Source organism: Harmonia axyridis, chromosome 7, assembly GCF_914767665.1.
Source record: "Harmonia axyridis chromosome 7, icHarAxyr1.1, whole genome shotgun sequence".
In the NCBI taxonomy this organism is placed as follows: domain Eukaryota; kingdom Metazoa; phylum Arthropoda; class Insecta; order Coleoptera; family Coccinellidae; genus Harmonia; species Harmonia axyridis.
In genome coordinates, this window is record NC_059507.1 from 30,665,783 (window position 1) to 30,684,977 (window position 19,195).

The 19,195-nt window shown below is 35.1% G+C and overlaps 1 protein-coding gene across 3 annotated transcripts in view; it reads right to left on the bottom strand.

Annotated features, from left to right (window-relative positions):
• The window catches only part of LOC123684874 (dachshund homolog 2), a 283,084-nt gene that overhangs the window by 197,722 nt on the left and 66,167 nt on the right, over window positions 1–19,195 (bottom strand). For 2 of the 3 annotated variants that reach the window (XM_045624368.1, XM_045624367.1), the window contains exon 2: window positions 10,035–10,168. In XM_045624368.1, the coding sequence (XP_045480324.1) occupies window positions 10,035–10,168 (134 nt within the window). The remainder of the gene's footprint in view (window positions 1–10,034; window positions 10,169–19,195) is intronic. The other variant, XM_045624369.1, reaches the window with a different exon arrangement.

Consider the following 19,195-nt stretch of genomic DNA (forward strand, 5'->3'; position numbering starts at 1 on the left):
TCGACTGAAGTGGAGAAAATATCGTCTATTATTCGTTGCGGACGACAATTCCAACACTCATGCTTTCGCATTCGTATTGGAATAGAAGCCCATTCAGTAACTTGTTTCAGAATATACTATTAGAAGATACCTATCTGTATCAAGCCTGTATCAATAATCTGTTGAAAATAATTAATTTGTTAAAAACGTCTCAAATTAGAAGTCTTGTAAAAGAAGTGTGTTAATAGAAATGTTATCCTAGTAACAAGTATTAAAAGTACCATTTTAGTCTCTGAAATTAAGGATTAAAACTATTGATTCAATCCTTGAAGTGCGTAAAGGTATATACCGTCTGTCTTCGACCTAAAATCTTGATATTACTTGCCAAAAGTCAACCCACATCGTTGTGTCATTCGTGACGCTCGACGGAGCAAAATGACACTAACGAGAATAGTCTGCATAAAACTTTGCGATTTCAGCAGGTACCACCCGATCGCATTTCTCAGCCTGACCACCCATGCAACCGTTCTTCGACTGTGCATCCCCTTCAACTTCAATCGAAATATGATATCATACTTTACCCGTATGTATCATTGTTTGCTTTTCATATTCGACTGCACAATGCATGCCCAATAGACCAGGCAAATCGTCAGCTTAACGAGAAGGTTAAACGAGTTCGCGAAACATTGCTTGAACCTTCTAAATTCCCCTTCGATTTACTGTTTCCAAGAGAAAGGTATACAGTCGGTAGAAGAAAACATTTATTCTTCGAAGAAATTTGCGAACCATGTTCTTGGTTTTGTTAAAAGTTAATTATATTATTAAATTTGATTCTGCTTGTAACAGAACTTGCTAGTGTTTGTGTTTTCTCTTCCATTCATGTAAATTATTTATTTTACTACCAAACAATTTATTATATTGATTTTTCATTCACTATAAACTTTGCTTGGTTGTTTTAATATTTCTCGATTTGATCTTTATAATTTCGTCCTTTCAATAGTATATTCTTGAGCAAGTTGCAGAATGGGCTCCTATTCCAACACGAATGAGAAATTCGAAAACGAGCGATGCAAGAGCGTTGGAATTGCCTTCTGCAACGAGTATTAGACGATATTTTCTCTATTTCAGTCAAGTTTTGTAAAATATTGTCGATAAATGAAAAATCAGGTTATACATCCTAGTGACTTTTGTATTGTATCTTGGCAGTTGGTGTGACTGTTACGAGAATTGACAGATTACGTCATTTGCATTTGAATAGTACGTTTTGAATTTTGAAATAATTTATAATTACGCATTAAATTCGTGAATTATGTCTGAGGAAATCAATTTAAGAACACCAGAAGTAAGAGAAATAGCAAATAATGTTACAAATCATCCCACTTTTTCCAAATTATATTATATTGACAATTGACGTGTGTTGAAATTTGATCAAAAGTCAGTGCAGACAACCACAAAACGAAAAATATAACTGAAACTGTAAAGAAATCATTACAAAATTGTTTTTAGTACTGTAATGAACTCATTACGATACTGAAATAGAGAAAACCTTTTTAATGTGATTTTTTTCGATGGCGCAACCCAGCTTGGTTTCTGCCGCCGATTATCTGGTCCACTGTGCCACTTCATCCGAGGTGCCACTTCCCATCATCATCACCGCACAATGCATGAAAGTCCCTCCACATGATCCGACACGAGTGTATCTACCCCACGCCGACATACGGACAATATGAAGCCGTAATAGAGTCTGTCCATTCATCCGTTAACAAATATTAATATTAAAAATAATACGGTGGAAACTGGGTACAAATTTCGTTAGCATGCTTCAATTCCTGTCGATATTGGGTTTCGAGGATGTTGTCTCCTGAAACGTTAAGCCAACAGATTCTACCATGAGCAGAGCAGTTTGATCTCTGCATCGAATATGGATTTTGGCAACTCGACATCCGGTTTGAATCAAAAACCTTCATCATTAATTTTACTTTATTTCATCATGAGACTTAAGAACGAATAAAACCATCAACTTTTAGAATCCTTATTTGCTGCAATAACGCTATTAATTATCTACAATTATATGGAAGGTCCGAGAATATTACCTTGTGGAACACCAGCTCTCATCAGATAGTGAAAAAACTAACGCGCCTCAGATATACTTAGCTATTAATAACTTTATATTATTACAATATAAGAGGTCCCATAATACTACCTTGTGGAACACCAGCTTATATCAGAAAAACAGCATCTCAATAGCGCCGTTAGACACCTACCTTTATATTTTATAAATCAATTATTGAAAATAATTGAGAACAAATATGTGAGATATCCGAAGACACCCCTCAAGAAAAAGAAGCTTACGCATGGTGTTCAAGCCTTCTTCGCCCGTATAAGAAATAGCGACCACTACTACACTAATGCACTCTCTCATCAGACCAGCAATAATTACAGGTTGTCATTGTCTGAAGAGCGATGCTTGGCTTTATTATCTGTATGTCTGACTGTCTGTCCGTTTGTGCGCGATCATTTAATACGGCTTATATATTATGAGCGGGTTACTTCTGGGAAATACAGCGTAAATAATATCAACGCCCAGTTTATTAACACTTCTCTCTCTCTGCTAGTCGACCGACAGATTAACCGAAGGAGCACTTAAGATGGGTTTTATCAACTGGCCAGAGACTGCCTCGTGAATATTTTCTTTTGGGTTTGACAGACTCGGATATTACCTTTTTGCGAGTGGTACAGAAGTAATTATTGTCAGTTTTTGGTAAGTATGAAGGTTTGATGCGGTTATTAGCCCCAATTATGTGTTCGTCATTCTGATTCCCAAGTTTTGGACAATGCTCGAAAGGAAGGTTTAAAAATGATAGAAGTTTCCTCTTTTCATTTAAATAATCAATAGAAATATAGAAAATTGAAAGTAACTCAATAATTCCGTCTTGAAATCATGATTACACTCCCAAATATTCATGGCATAATATTCCTCAAAAATTAACTGGTTCTTCATGGGGTGCTGGTGCCAGCACTTTTCGTACGGCAGCTTTGACCCACTTTATCTAAACTGAACTGAATTTCTAAAGTTTACAGAAACACAAATTTACTCTTTGCTGGGCATCGAGAGTTGAGATTTTATTAGGGGCAATAAATACCAAACAGGCCGTTCTTCAAGTTGAATGGGTGTGTCAGGTACAAATCTACCAAAAATTTTCGGGTAGCTCCATCTAGCGGAATTGCAGTTTCAGCGCAAAGTAGTCTAAAACCTTAATGTTTTTCTGCTACTGAATACTGTTATTCTGTTTGGTTTAATAGTACTCATGTTCATGAATTTGATGCACAGCTCAACGTTTCTATGGGAATTATCAGTGGAACCATAAGATTCACTCCTCATATTTGTAGAAAGGTTACAGTGAAGAAATCTTGCGATAAATTTCGTTACTACCTGGACTCATTTCCAATTGTATCTAACCTTCCAGATACAAGAACTGCCAGTTTAAAGTCACTTAAAACTTTATGGATCAATATTTCTCTTCAATCTAAAGAAAGTGACAAATAAATAATTAATTAAATACATAATACTCAGCCATATTCTGTAACGGTAACAAATCGAATAGAGATGGTATGGATCGAATAGAAAACTGGAATCGTTTTCTGTTTTGGATGAGATAGAAGTGAAACATTTCGATTTCTCAAATTACGATCCTTTCTATTTGAGTTACAGAATAGAGCCCATTCAATAAGATCGTATCATTTGAAGTTTTCAATTTCATTATTGTAGGTCCAATTCTTTTTGTTACTGAATTTTACATTCATGGATGGTTCTCGAGCTGAAATACAAATAGCAAATAGCTTATTACCAAATTTCATTCAAAATAACATGACGAACCCCTTAGAAAAGAAGAATGGGCGATATAGTTAAGGTGTCGGAGAACAATGAACAACAAAAGTTTTCGCGTGCTCAGGAAATCGTACAAAAGCAACCGTGATAATTACAAAACCGTAAATCCTTGCTATAACTGACTGTGACATCGGTAAATTGAATTCGTCGAAAGCTTTTAGCAGTCACATCAACTACATCTCGCTTCGCTTAGACCTAAATTATTCAATTTCGAATATTCCAAAGAGTGTTTTATAGCAGCGACCCTTCGCTCCGACCAAAACAAAAGCTAAGCGGTCAGTCCTTACTGATTTATTGATTATGTTGCTTTGTGATTTTCCTCCTCGTGATGTCCTTTGAAATGTTGCTGAATGAAAATTATATACTCGTATTGGCAGGACTGATGGGAACTCTTCAAGCACAGACCAATAGCAATAACAACTCCCTCATGATTCATCTCAAAAACTCTCCATTCTCTATCGATCGACCTTTTGCCTTCTAATGGGTATGAAGTGGATTATATCAAATCAAAATTTTTTCACAAATTATCACAAAACATGCGGTTACAATTGAAAGTTATAAAATACAAGATCCCAAAATATTAATGAAATCTACTTGAACCCATCTGACAAAAGTAGTAACATCTAGAAATTAGAACGAGTCTGAGACGTCTATATGAATGCCATAGTTTGATTTTGATGGCTAAATAATTCTTGACTTTCTGTGATAGCTTCATTCTATGATATGGCATGCAAAGTTCTTGTCTTTTTCTTGTTGCATACTGATGGAATTCGTCACTTTCGATGTGCCTGTTTTCATGAACATGAAGCAAACAAGCATAGATGAATCGGGCATAAAAGATGAGGATATTATAGAATACTTTATGAAGATGAAGTATTCTAAGCAGTTGGTAATTCCAGCCAAAGTTCTTATTTGCTCTCTTCTGCTCGAGAAAAACTAAATTTGCTTCAGGTGCATCATCCCAAAAGAGGATGCCGTAGGATATGGAACTGTGAAACAAAGCATGGTAGAAAAATCAGAACGCCTTCATTAGTCAATTTTTCAACCCTATGTAAGACGTTTTTTAGAATCTTAATTTTTGGAACAACCATTTGTTCATTCCTTGTTTATATTTGTCTTCAAACTCAACTCTAGTTTGGAATCTAACCTTCTTCCTCTTCATGGGATCTTTAAGGTCTTTAGGTGTTACATACTTTAAGGTCAGACAGATGACAAATTTTCAGTGGGATCTTCTAAATGAGCATTCATCTTGAGGCTGTCTTGGATTTGGATACAGAACAATTTCGCACTCTCGATATTATTCGATCAAGTTTTCGCATCTAATCTCAAGATTTTCCTAAGATGGTTTTAAGCCCATTCTGAAATTGTAGGAGCAGTTTCATTTTTGTTGTTTTGTTGGATGCAATAAAATGCATTTCCAGGAAAGCCTGGTGAGACGCAACTTTGCTGACTAACATTTCCGAGAATAAAAACCAGAATAAGGAATTATCCAGACCGTAAAATCGATAAAATAAGCAAATAGAAAATTAATAACAGATCCCAGAGAAGAGGGATAGAGGTAGATGATCACACGTAGAAAAGTGCCACCATATAACCAATCAAATATTTCTCATATTTTATTATCATTTACGATACGATAAATAAAAGAGATATTAACGAGGATGGCGGGGTGAGGGGAACGCATTGCTCTATACCCGGCTATAAAATTGGACTGTAAAAATCAGCTCCAATAATAATTAAATGCGTCGTTAAAACAAACGTTCGTCGGGCAATAATCTTTGAAGAGCCCTAAAAACGCGAAAGTATCCAGATAAATGGTAATCGAATGGACAACCAGACGAAATATAACGAGTGAGACCAGAAGAATCGTTCCATGAGCTCTTAAATCGGCTTAAGTCGTCGGCTAGTAAGACAGCCATCATAGGAGTGACACCTGGGGGCACCTTGGTGCGAAAGAGGAAAAAATAATAAAAAAGAAACTATGGTACTTCTTTCCAACATTAAGAAGATCTTCAAGGGTTTTTGCTTTCATGGCAAAACAAATGACATATCAGTTTTTCTTCATAAATACTGCATTATTACAAAATTGACAATATTCGTATGTATATAAAAAATTGTTCCAGTCAACTGAAAACATGCATCTCAAAATTGTAATTTGAAATTTGAGAAGAAAAAAGTCATCCGGGCCTTATCAGGGAAATACGATGGTTGTTAGGCCAGAAATTCGTTATCACATCTCTCAATCTCCAAAAATTTGGCATTTCTCTCAGAAAAATAAACATAGATAGAGGGAGCATATGTCATTTTCAGTGAGCAAATTTTGTCCCCAACATGAACTATCAAATTTGACATGAAGCGCGCGGAAATGAAAACATATCATTGATGCGAGATTTCATTCAATTCGCGAATTTCTCCACAAAGAACGCACTTCTTATGTCCCATAGTGAATCAAAGTTTTATATTAACTCAAAATATATTGAAATAAATACCTAAATATATCAGAAATTCAGAAAACAAACTTCAAGCGCGCCAAACGACGTACAAAAACCGATGACACTAGGAGAGCAAAAGTTGCCAAACCTTGGATTTGAGCAGGTAGATACAGAAAATAATAAATATTCTGCGCATTTTAAATTCGACAATTAGGAAAACTATCGGTTTCCAAATATTCAAATTTGCCTATTCAATCAGGAATCACTCAAATAAATATATTTCATTAAATATAATATACATTCATAACGATATAGAAAAATTGTGGATTTGAAAAAATATTACAATTCGACAACGTAATTTAACCATGTTGGGGACATGTAAAAATTGCGTGTAGTCCTTCTATCTATGTTTATTACTCTATGGTATTTCTCAATGAATTAAATGACATTTTATTACAAAATATTTTGCGTCTTTCGTGTTTCTGTCTCTTACACTCCCTTATATCATTGAAAATGCACAATTATCAATTGAACCAACCACCGATCGCTAGCCTTTGTCTGATATTGAATCCTATCCAGAAAACAGCACCTATTCACACTATAAAATAAACTCTCTCCAGTTGAAAAGCATTGTATCAGCAGAATTCCGATAACGTGGGGGTAGCTACCCCTAAAATCACATGCAGACCAAACAAATCGTATGCGACCTTTTAGGTATGTCGATTATTAAACCCTTTTGTAACTCAAATTCGGTAATTAAGGTGTTGATATTGTGGAATTCGTATATGGCCAGCAAATTTTTGGAATATATTAATCTGCAGGACAATGGGCGATTTCTGGTATTCCAATATGTCCGGTTGGTCATCCCCGATTTTAACTGCGACCTTCTGGGTCCCACCACATTCTGTTATTATTTGTTTCGGGATTCCGTACTCTTAATTTGGCGAATTGTTTTGTATAACCTCGCATTCAGGCGTTTAGGTAAGGAATTTGTAATTTATTACTTATGAGGAATTTTTTAACAGATCAGCAGGAAAAATTCCTGCTGATTTATAATAGCAAAGTTAATTTAAGTGACAGAATCCTTGGGCCCATAAACATGGGCCCGCAAACACTTGGATTTCGAGATACAGGATGTTAAACTTTGATTTTGACTTAAATTTGGCATAGATATTCCAATTTGTAGTTTACATCATCTGATACGCTCATTTCAAATGCAAATCTACAGGCTGATATATATAAACGTAGTGTTTTCGAGCCCACATTTATGGGACTTTTTTCTTAAAATTTTACAAGGAATCTTTCATTTTTCTTTGAACCTCCAATTGAGGAACACCCTGTACACTTGTATGAAGCAAAGTTTGGTTAAAGTAGTGAAATGAGGGATTTAATTAAGGTCCAATAATTACTGACCAAACCTCATAAATACGTTCATTTATTAGTCTTGTTCAGTTCCAAATCAAACAGCAAACCCCCATAGAAATAGATGTTCTTGCAGAAGAAGGGTCAACAGATTTGATGTAATTTTTTACGACAGTAAGGGCTATTTCGAAAACAGCAATTACATCTGATGATTCTTACGTGTTATTGGGGCAGTTTGATGATATGTGAGTAGGGGGACTCATCTGGACACATAAGCGCCAATGATGACACTAAGTTTTATTGAGAGTCGTAAAAGATGACGAAGTTCTCTTCATTAGAGTTATTAAAACGCCTGCAATGAACGTACAATGTTTACTGGTATTTCTCAGATGGGGAGAAATAACCCCTGATGCCTTCAACATTCTGAATCGAACAATAATAAGAGGAAGAAGATATATCATGAACCCTACACTACCTGGAAGTATCTTAATAGTTTTTCTCTATTTCAGTATCGTAATGAGTTCATTACAGTACTAAAAACAGTGCTGTAATGAACTTGTAGCATTGCTTTCAGTTATATTTTTCGTTTTGTGGTTGTCTACACTGACTTCCGATCCTATCAAATGTCAACGCACGTCAATTGTCAATATAATATAATTTGGATATAGTAAAATGATTTGCAACATAATTCTCAATTTTTGTCAATTCTGGAGGTGTTTAATCGATTTCGTCAGACATAATTCACGAATTTAATGAGTAACTATAAATTATTTCAAAATTCGTAACGTACGATTCAAATTCAAATTTCGTAATCTGTCAATTTTCGTAACCCACACCAACTTCCAAGATACAATACAAAAGTCACTAGGATATATAATCTGAATTTTGCATTGAATTTCGACAATATATCACAAAACTTGACTGAAATAGAGAAAATATCGTCTAACACTCGTTGCAGAAAGTGATTTCAACACTCGTGCGTTCAAAAACTCGATCCTTCGTCGATCGTTTTCGAATTTCGCATTCGTGTTGGAATAGGAGCCCATTCTGCAACTTGTTTCATAATATACTATGTCTGCTAATGTTTTATTTGCTTTTGTACCTACTTCTGAATTATAATCATAAAGCGAGTCTGAAGATAGTTTATAAAATCATTTGGATTGGTCCATTGCTATTCATGATGGAATTTTAATGAATTGTTCAATTCCAATGCGATTTCTAAATAACTTCAGTTCTAACCCAGTGGAAAAGCCGTGTGTAATTGTGTATAATAAAAACATTTACTGAATGAATAAAAGCGAGTTTCCCCTATTCCAACCCTCGTACTATCTTGGTGCATGATGTGGTTAACCGCAACAACTCAAAGAAATCCTTTCGTGTTTGTAAGCAACCTTATACTTATTAAATGTAGCCATTTCTCCTCATATCGTACCTTTGAAAATTACTCTAGAACGAACGCAATTCCTTATTGTTATCTAAATAGAAACATGCAACCGAAATCGGCATTCACACGAACTTGAAAAGACTGGAAACCGCCACAAATTCCACCTCATTAGATATCACACATGAAAGAAGCCTCGCATCTGGTATATACCTGTATCTTCCGCTGCCATCTTCGTTTCGCCGACCTGTCAGATGTTATCGAAAAAGTGCAATTTAATAATCGCGGTATTTTTCGAAATAAAAGCTAAATGCACATCGGTCCGACCAAGTCGAATCTCGAATATATATATTCATACAATTTAATTGCCTTTAATCACGACATTTCGAGTATAAATCGCGTTTTGTAGTCTTATTTTAATTTTATAACATGATCTTAGTGGAACAGCTCGCATAAGTCAGTTATGAGGCGGTCAACGTTGGCCCAGAGGCGTAACCTGTCAGGGACAGAAACATAAATCACTCTTAATAACCTTTACCAACGAAATACAACGGAATATTACACCTTATTTCCTCAGTATAACTCCGATTCCTAACCAAGAAAACACGGACGATCTTAAAAGATCCAGTTCAACTTTACCCACCGATTTTTATAGACCGCTCTTCTACGCCAATGTCTCTGCTCCGTGCTCCTCTAGATGGGAATCATTCGATAGCAATTATACCTGTTTATGACCTGACGAATTATCTCACGAATCATCTTCGGTATATTCTCTCAGAAGACGTTAAATGCAGTTCTAATAAACTCCGACCATAAAAACTTTAAAGATAAATCCATTTCCGACTCTATTTAATTACGCTCGCTTCATTTCGGAATATATTTCCACGGTTATCGCCGTGAATCTAATCTTCATTTGAAATTTCTGGATTCTTCACGTAGGTCGTAAACTGACCCATGAGGTATACCTTCTATGTAGAAAATGTTCGCTCACCTGTTAAGTGTCCGTTCTCGTAGGGGTAATCTCCGTTGTCTAGGCGTTGTTTTTTGAGCTGATGATGCTGGAGATGTGAAGCTGCCAGACTTAATCCAACTGGAGCCCTCTTTGGTGGTCTGCCGGGCCTGGAACTGCAAAATAGTAGAGAATTACTGTTGTTTAAACGATATTGTTGAGTGTATTCAAGGTTCAAACTTTAAACTGTTTATATATCATATAGGTATTCACGGCTTGGCTTGATTTTCAAGCTACTTGGCTTGAGCTTGACTAGATTTAAGGTCAAGCTCAAGTCAAGTAGTAGTTTTTCAATCTCAAGTTAAGTAAAGTATTTATCATATCAAGCTAGTCATAGTCAAGTAATTGAATCATATCAAGCTACTTGACTTTTAGCAATTTTATTGTGTAGTGTCTCTTCAATCAAAAAATGATGAAATGAGAAGGAGCCATTTAAAAAACACTTTTATTTATTGAACTTATTGTATAAAAAAAACCGGAAATATCAACTTTTTTGAAATAGCAACATAAATGAAAACACTATAAATCCTAACAAAACAAAAAGAAATAAAGTTTCTTAATATTGAGAAACCTCCAGGCTTTGTTTGATTTCATAATTTTTCATCCAGGATCTAATACACATGAGCCATCTTAAAGATTTGTCGCTTAACCTATTGCGGGTTTTTGTGACTTTAAGAGCAGCTCTGGAAAATTGTCTTACAACAGTAACTGAAGATGCTGGCGTTGATAAAAAATCCTTGGCCATTATAGCCAAGTTTGGAAGAATATTCCTCATTTGGTCTGAGTCAAGTCAAGCAATAAATATCTAAAATCAAATCAAGTCAAGCTCAAGTATGTAATTTTTCACGAGCTTGTTTTTCAAGTCAAGTAGTTGGTTAAAATGTCAAGCTACTTGGCTTGATGAATCCCTAATATCATAGGTATTCATACATTTTTGTTCGATGTTCAATAACTGTTGGCAGTACCAAAATTGAAACAATGAACCTAATGCCGAAATTGAAGACATATTTCATCCCTCTCGGTAAGTCTAGTGTGCCATGAAAGACCCCCAGTAATTCCCGACAAATAAACCAATTTCCTTCAAAATAATACGATTTATATATCCAATAAAACAGCAGTGGACATCTGAGATAACGCCATCAAGAAGTGGTGGACTTCCACGCGTTCCCTTGTAATTGAGTTGTGGAAAGAAGAAAAAGTATGACAGTAAATAACCGGAAATGAAGCCAATAAATCAAAGAGGGGTTGATTTGTCGAGTGACCCCGCGATATCTGATATCTGCGGCGGACGCCATCTAATGGATGAACACGTCAACAAACAGACGAACCCATATCTGGAGTGATCGTCTTCGCTTTTCTTTATTTACACGGCAATATAATAATTGTGTTTGTTTCGATTTTCTTGGTCAAGGGGAGCAAGAAATCTATCGAAATTTGGACAAAGGAAAATGCTGAGCCGAAATTTGAAGAAAACTGAAAAGTCAATATGCTTACGGTTACTGTTTCAAAAAGATATAATGCAGAGGTTGTTCCCTTAAAACTCATTTTCAAGACTTCTTTGCTGGTCTATTTCTCGAGATTGACGGTACAAACGAAAATAACATATTCCTCGGATCATACTAAGAAAAAAAGTCCGATAAGTAGGTCCGAAAATGAATTGTTCTCGAGATACAGGGTGTTAAAGTTTTTTTCTGATAACTTTTGAAATAAAAACATAAATTAAATCACTATAAATAGTAACAAAATGAAAAATAATAAAAAAATAAATTTTCTTGATATTGAGAAACCTTCAGACTTTGTTTGATTTCATAATTTTCCATCCAGGATCTAAGACACATGAGGCATCTTATAGATTTGTCGCCTAACCTATTGCGGGTGTTTGTAACTGTAAGAGCAGCTTGGAAAATTGTCTTTCAACAGGAACTGAAGATGCTGGCGTTGATAAAAAATCGTTGGCCATTTTGGCCAAGTTTGGAAAGATATTTCTCTAATTCTGTGGTTATTCCATTCCTTCTTCCACATCTTGTAGAACAAAATCGTGCGAGAATATATCAGAAACGCACAGTTTTCATGGTTATATTTTATTATTCTATGTTGGTACTCCGAACTTTCCGACACGGCTTTATCTGTCAATTCATCAATTTGCCTTAAAGAAATCAGTTCTGCCAACCAACATTTTTCAATGCAAAAATCACTAAATTATATTTATGGAAATATTTCATTAATTTCAATGAAAATGGAATGAATTAGAGAAAATAATGTATAATACTCGTACAGAAGGCTCATTCTACCACTCGTTCATTCCAAAACTCGCCACTTCGTGGCTCGTTTTTGAATTTTGAACTCGTGGAAGAATATCAATGCCTTCTGCACTTGTATTATAAATAACTATTCTGGAACTACCAAAATCTATCAATAGATTTCAAAAAATGTCAGAAAACTACTTATAAAGTCACACTGGCGAATGCTTCAGTCTCTCTGCGCTCGAGGAATCCCTTTATTTAGTCTAAGCGCGTATGAGATTGCAGAAATATATGCCGTGCGATGCGTGCATTTCAAGTTCAAGTAATATCAAGTAGCTTGATATCAAGTCACGCAATAAATATCTAAAATCAAGTCAAGCTCAAGTATGTAATTTTTCACAAGCTTGATTTTCAAATCAAGTACCTAGTTAGTTAAAACGTCAAGCTAGTTGGTTGAACAATTGAACCCAAGAAGTTTAATGTCTAATATAATATTTTAATTTTGAAATATTTATCAGAATCATATAGTATTATTAATTCTTGATATTTGCAATGAATGCTCATACGTGTAAAAAAACATATTGCCACAAAAACTCCGTAGGAGAACGTTAAAATCATCGTGTTTGCATCAGATCGCCATTTGCCAAAAATTTGGACAACCTCGGGCTGTGTTTAGAGTGCCCGATTTGCAAAAGTACCAGAGGCGCATTGTGTGCGTTATAGAAATTTTCGGAATGATGGCAGTGCAATCAGATACGAATTGGCTATAGCGTTCCGGACGTAAATTATAGGTTATGGATGATTGAATGTGTTCCTCAATCGCTGTTTCACACTGAGCCGGTTTTGCATTGGAAATAAGGAGGGATTATTACATTTTTTTAAGAAAATAAGTTAAATGCTGGCCCCATTCGTGATTGGGGTATAATGGGCCAGCCACAAAGTCCTTGCCCAATACCCCATCGTATGGGCTTGGCTTTATATCGATCCTCGAAAATTCTCAATAAACCAACTGACAATAAGAAAATTCAAAAAAAGGTGAAAATTTAATTTTTTGGCAGTTTTTTGCATATAACTCGAAAAATAATTATTTGTTCAACTAGGCAGCAACTGCTGCCGAGTTGAACATATAATTTTTTCTTCTATTGTTTATAATAGTATATTTTATTATTTCGGTAGTGATAAAGTAAAACGAAATATGATAGAAATTGCAATTGTTGGAATGGTTGGTTGCTATAATTGTATATGTCCATTATAATTATAGTTTGACAACTTAAAAAATATTTGACAGTTTTTTGGAAAGATATCGGATATATTCATATTATGGACAATGATAGCAACTTAGAAGAACTTACTCCTCCAGAAATAAGGGAGGTGGCAAAAAATATTGATTGTCAGACAATGTCCAATGTTTAATTCCCATTAAAAATGATCATTTTGCTGTCTAGGTAAACAGGTGTTACTTTGCAGGAAAAGTTATACTTTGCTGATTCATATGTTACTGCAAAATTGTTATTTTGCTGTCATTCGGGAAAAAATATTTATTTGAGTATTTTATTGTATACCTAAATATTTTTTACCTTTTTTTGCATTTTTTTTCAATGTTCCCAAAAGGCAAATAAAATCGAAGAAATCAAAACTACCTCAAAACATTCCTGTAAAAAACGCATATTGACTGGACTAATAAACCAACCGACAATATCGAATGGTATCGATGAAAAATTTCCCTACAATTCTAGATAATCGTATTTTCATTATAGGATTCAATGAGCCAAAATGCGTAGGTTTGCGTCATATCATATCGATTTACAATAATCCTAAATACCGCACAGCTCACTCTGCTAGTGCATTCGCCATTTCTCGAACATTAACTCAACAGCCAGCAATAAATCGAAGTTAATCCGGTCTTCAATTCCATTCAGAAAAATGGTTTCATATTTATCGACTGTGCAAGACGCGAAGGAGGGAGAAGGCAATAAAACTGGTAGTAAAAGAAAATCAACGTGTAATATTTTGTGACCAATGCTGGCAGCTGTTAAATACAGTTTATTCTTTTATCTCTACGTGCCAACAACGTTGTTATGTTGTTAACAAGGAAGTTATACCGGGGAATTGTATAAACACCGCAGTCTTTTCTCGTTTTGATTTACAACAGTTACTTCTTGGTGGCGCCTAGTTACAAACGGAAGCGCTGGGTTTGTTTAAGCTTCTGGTTTCCTCCATGGGAATACTTTATATCAGAGTGGGTGTCCTTTGATTTATGTCATCAATTTTGATGGAGATGTTTTAACCGAAAAACGTATTTCAGTTTGAAGAAAGGAAGATTTAATAGAAACTTGAACGTCAAAGAAGTACTCCATTATATTCCTCAATCGTTCAAAAAAAAACATTTGTACAAATTTTCTTTGATTACAGCATTCCTGGAAGATGATTTTGATGATTTCATTCCTAATATCTATACAATATTAATTTTCTCTATTTCAGTATCTTAATGAGTTCATTACAGTACTAAAAACAGTGCTGTAATGAACTCATTATAGCATTGTTTTCAGTTATATTTTTCGTTTTGTGGTTTTCAACACTGACTTCCGATCCTATCAATTTCAACACACGTCATTTGTCAATATAATATGAATTGGATATAGTGAAATGATAAGCAACATTATTCGAAGTTTCTCTTGATTCATGTGGTGTTAAATTCATTTCGTCAGACATAATTCACGAATTTTATTCGTAATGATAAATTATTCCAAAATTCGAAACTTACGACTCAAATTCAAATTCCGTAATCTGTCAATTTTCGTAACAGTCACACCAACTGCCAAGATACAACACAAAAATCACTAGGATGTATAATCTGAGTTTTTTATTGAATTTCGAGAATATGTCACAAAACTTGACTGAAATAGAGGAAATGTCGTCTAATACTCGTTGTAGAACGCAATTCCACCACTCAATTTCGCATTCGTGTTGGTATAAGATCTCAAGTGTAGAATTTTTGTGGGTAATAACATAAGGGCATCTGATTTTTCTGAAAAAAGTCGAAAAAACACGTTGCTAAGTAACATTTTAAGAAAAAGCATGAATGCTGATGGCAACAAAAATCCTAGTCGAAGTCCATTAGTTTTGTCGTATCTGCTACGGATTCCGAGAAAAATTTCAAACAATTCTCCATTAACACGCTGTATAAGATATTTCAACATAATCCCAAATAGTCTAATTTCGTATACACAATACGTAGTGTAATCTTAACCAAATATGTACGTCAGAAATTAGTCGTCTAAGCAAGCACACACGTTAATAAGACAAGTCCGTCGCAGTGGGCACCGTAAGAGGAGAGAGCATCGCAGGAGAGTCCACTATCGCAATGAATCACGTTGGCTGTGCCGTGGGGCAGTATTGTTTATCAGCTGTCCGGTAGCTGGCGCTCCCCGGACGCCTCGCGGTTATTGGGGCCGTTTGTATCATTCTGACAACATAATAGAAAACCACACTGCGCTCAGATTAAGGCTGGGCACTCTTCTTTGCCCATTTACGTCACGATTGCTACTTTATTGGCGCGATCCGTGAAATTTCACGAAGATAAGCTTATGGCTGAAAAAGTTCGAGGTGTCGTATAGCTACATGGGCTACGCCGCACCAACGGTATGCCGAGATATAGACAATGAGGTTATGAAACAAGATCACAACTCAGAACTATGATAAATACTAGATGAATTTCAAAAAATGGCGCCCGAGAAGGGACATTGCCGTCGCAATAAATTAAAATTGAATAATTACATAATTTTTTACCTCTACTGGCTTTGCTAGACTAAACTATTCAGTTCCTTTTTCTTAATGACAATCTCTTCAAAAAACTTTCAAGAACATGTAAAAATCAAGTCTAATATGTTATCCACCACCTATTTATGCAGATAATTTCAATTTTTTTTAAATTCTTATTGAAAAAACGTTTAATTTTTAGTGGTATGTAGGGCATAGTGTCGTGTTCTGTGTTAAAACATACTTTTCCGTGCTGTAAGAGTATATTATAAGGTGTAACTTATTAACTTAGTACCAAGTCATAATTGTCTGCAACAATTTTAGTGTAACAGAACATCACAATTAGAATACTTACTGACAATAAAGAAATAAGTGTATTCACGCGTGTTTCCAAGCATCCGTTTTTGTTATTACTAAATTATATCAATAGACATGAAACTTGTGAAGCCATTATTTCCTTGAATAATTGAAATCGGACATATGTTCCCATAATGATTTTTTTGGGTTGAAATTAATGGCCTTCCATATTAAAAAGTTTGTTAGTAAACTGTAAGATCACCCTGTACAGCAGAAATTACTTCAGGTATCAAAAATTAATGCAATACCTCAAAATGTTGTGGAAATCTGCTGACTGATGAAAAATATTCACGAGACGCCTCTGATTTCGATGGTTCATATTGGACTGTTTACAATGATAATAAAGCATCAATGAATTTCTATGGTTCCTATCGGAGAGTTCACATCATTGACGAAACCTGAATGAATTTCTGTGGTTCATATCGGACTATTTTATACCGTGGCGATTGATCGTGTTCCAGGATCACGACGTAGCTCAGATTTCGCAATATATCAGTTGATGAGAATTCAGCTTCCCCCATGGCTCCAATTCTCTCGATAAATCAAATGAAAACTCTCTCCGGAATGCTAATAATTGTTGTTGAATACTCATTTTACGAATCAGCGTACGAGTTAATAACTCGCCTGGGGGAGTCATTTCACAGTGATCGAGATCAATTTGCTAATAATTCACACCATTTCTATTGCTAGAGTAACAATTATAATGTATCTGTAATGAAGTGTTCCGATTCGAGCAGTTCAGTAACTTTATGGTCGATCACTGAGTATCGAACCGACTCATAATAGAATTAGAAGTCATCGATGATTCTTCTACTTACACAGACATTGAATGTCATAAAAAGACAAACAATATATTCACGAGGACTGTTGACTTGAGTGTTTTATATTGGAAGAATAAAAAAGCAACTACTACTTTTCTTGTTTTGCATGCAAAATTTTATCTGTTATAATATTACATGAGAAAAGAATTAATAACAAATTTTTGTTAGAATACGTCAAGAGAAATACCGCTTAACATTTCGCCAATATGTCTGTATTTTTCGAATTTTGAGAATGTAATGTCTCAAACGACATACCTATGACGAATTCATAGTCAAATGCAAGTATGTCATGTCCGGCCATAAATTGGATAACCTCTGAACATAAATACCTACAAAATTAAAAATTTGTTCACAATGGTTTTCTTCAGCCAAGCAGTGTTTCGAAACAATTTCTCATTGACGTATTCACATTCGAAAACGTCGTCTGTTCCATCTTGTATCAGCGTTATAAACTGAACGGAGAACAAGGCAAATTATCGGAATCGATGAACCCTAGTGGCCTAGTGTTTCTGGTGTGGGGGTTGAAGCCCTTTTAATATATTGTAAACAGAAATGTTCTCCTCCCCCTCAGTTATGAAAAATCGATCAAGCCGACATCGGTGATGTAATATTGCTTCCTGCTATTCTCTCAGTGGGGTAGTTCACCCCCTTGATGGCTGACACTCTTCCTTCGAAGAAATGAACGAAATAAAATAATAATTGTGAAAAACTAACACACACAATCACGACAGAATAGTTACAAAAAACATCTAATTGACATATTCAACATTAAAGGCATCAAATTCAAATCAAATGTGCAAAGAATTGAACCTTGTGGAACTCCTTCAAATCTTCTTTATGTATTTATACGGAAGATCGCGAAAACTCATGTGAGTACAGGTGAACCTTCAGAATTGCTGACGACGTATATAAAACTGATTAGATTGAAACGGATATTCTTTTTCCATCCCCTGTCGTGTTATTAAGAATTGATATCACGAAACAGTGACGCAAGTCAAATTTCATATATTACTTCCTTCCTCTTGGCACACATGAACAATTCAGACTGCTTTTATTTGATTAGATACAGTAATTTCCCTGAAACGCTTATAAGCACTTTAAAAACACGAAGGGCAATAATCTATCCCTATAGACAGCAGACGTCTTCCAGGTATTCCTTTGGGAGCGTCTATAAAAGATTCATAATCCCAGATTAAGAAAGAAAAAAGCTATTTCGTTTGAATGAACGCTTCTTTTGTTACGGCAATGCAATTGGTCTTCGGAGACAAAGAAATGAAGAGGAGATTACGCTCCACTCAAATACGAATTATTCATTGAGCTTGAGAAATTTTGGGGTATCTCTACAAAAGGGATTTTCCCGTTAAAATTGAATGATCTTGATTGTAATATTTTTTTCAATTCATTAACTAAAATGAAAAAATCACCACGATATGACAAGGCTATCATTTGAACAAGTTTCTGTCCAAAAAGTCAACAAATCTTATTGAGTGGCCAAGGTATTCTACTAATATGGCTCCAGTAGACTTTTTTAAAATTCAAACTATCACTTCGAGACTCCCGTTTTCTGTTTTCATTAGAGTGGATTCCAGAAAATTAGGAAATGATTTGATGATCGGCATATATATTGGCGTAATAGTCTTTTTGCATCTGTTCAAACGTCATTCCCGCAAAAAAAGGTCGTGAAAGTATTGTTAACTGAAAGTGAAATGCTCACTTGATTGGAGATATTTCAATATGGGTTATATTTCATGGTTTATCTTATCTGAACAGCGACTAACAGAAATGCGAAACATTCTCCCATAAAAATCCCGACCGTATTTAGCTATTCCCAAAAGAACCAGGCTATAAAATACATGTTTAATGGATCATAGAAACCGCACAATGTGGAATTGATATCTCTGAAAGATGCCGCTTTCCAATCCACCCCAAATTGCGAAATTGAAAGGGTCACGTGTTAGGTTTT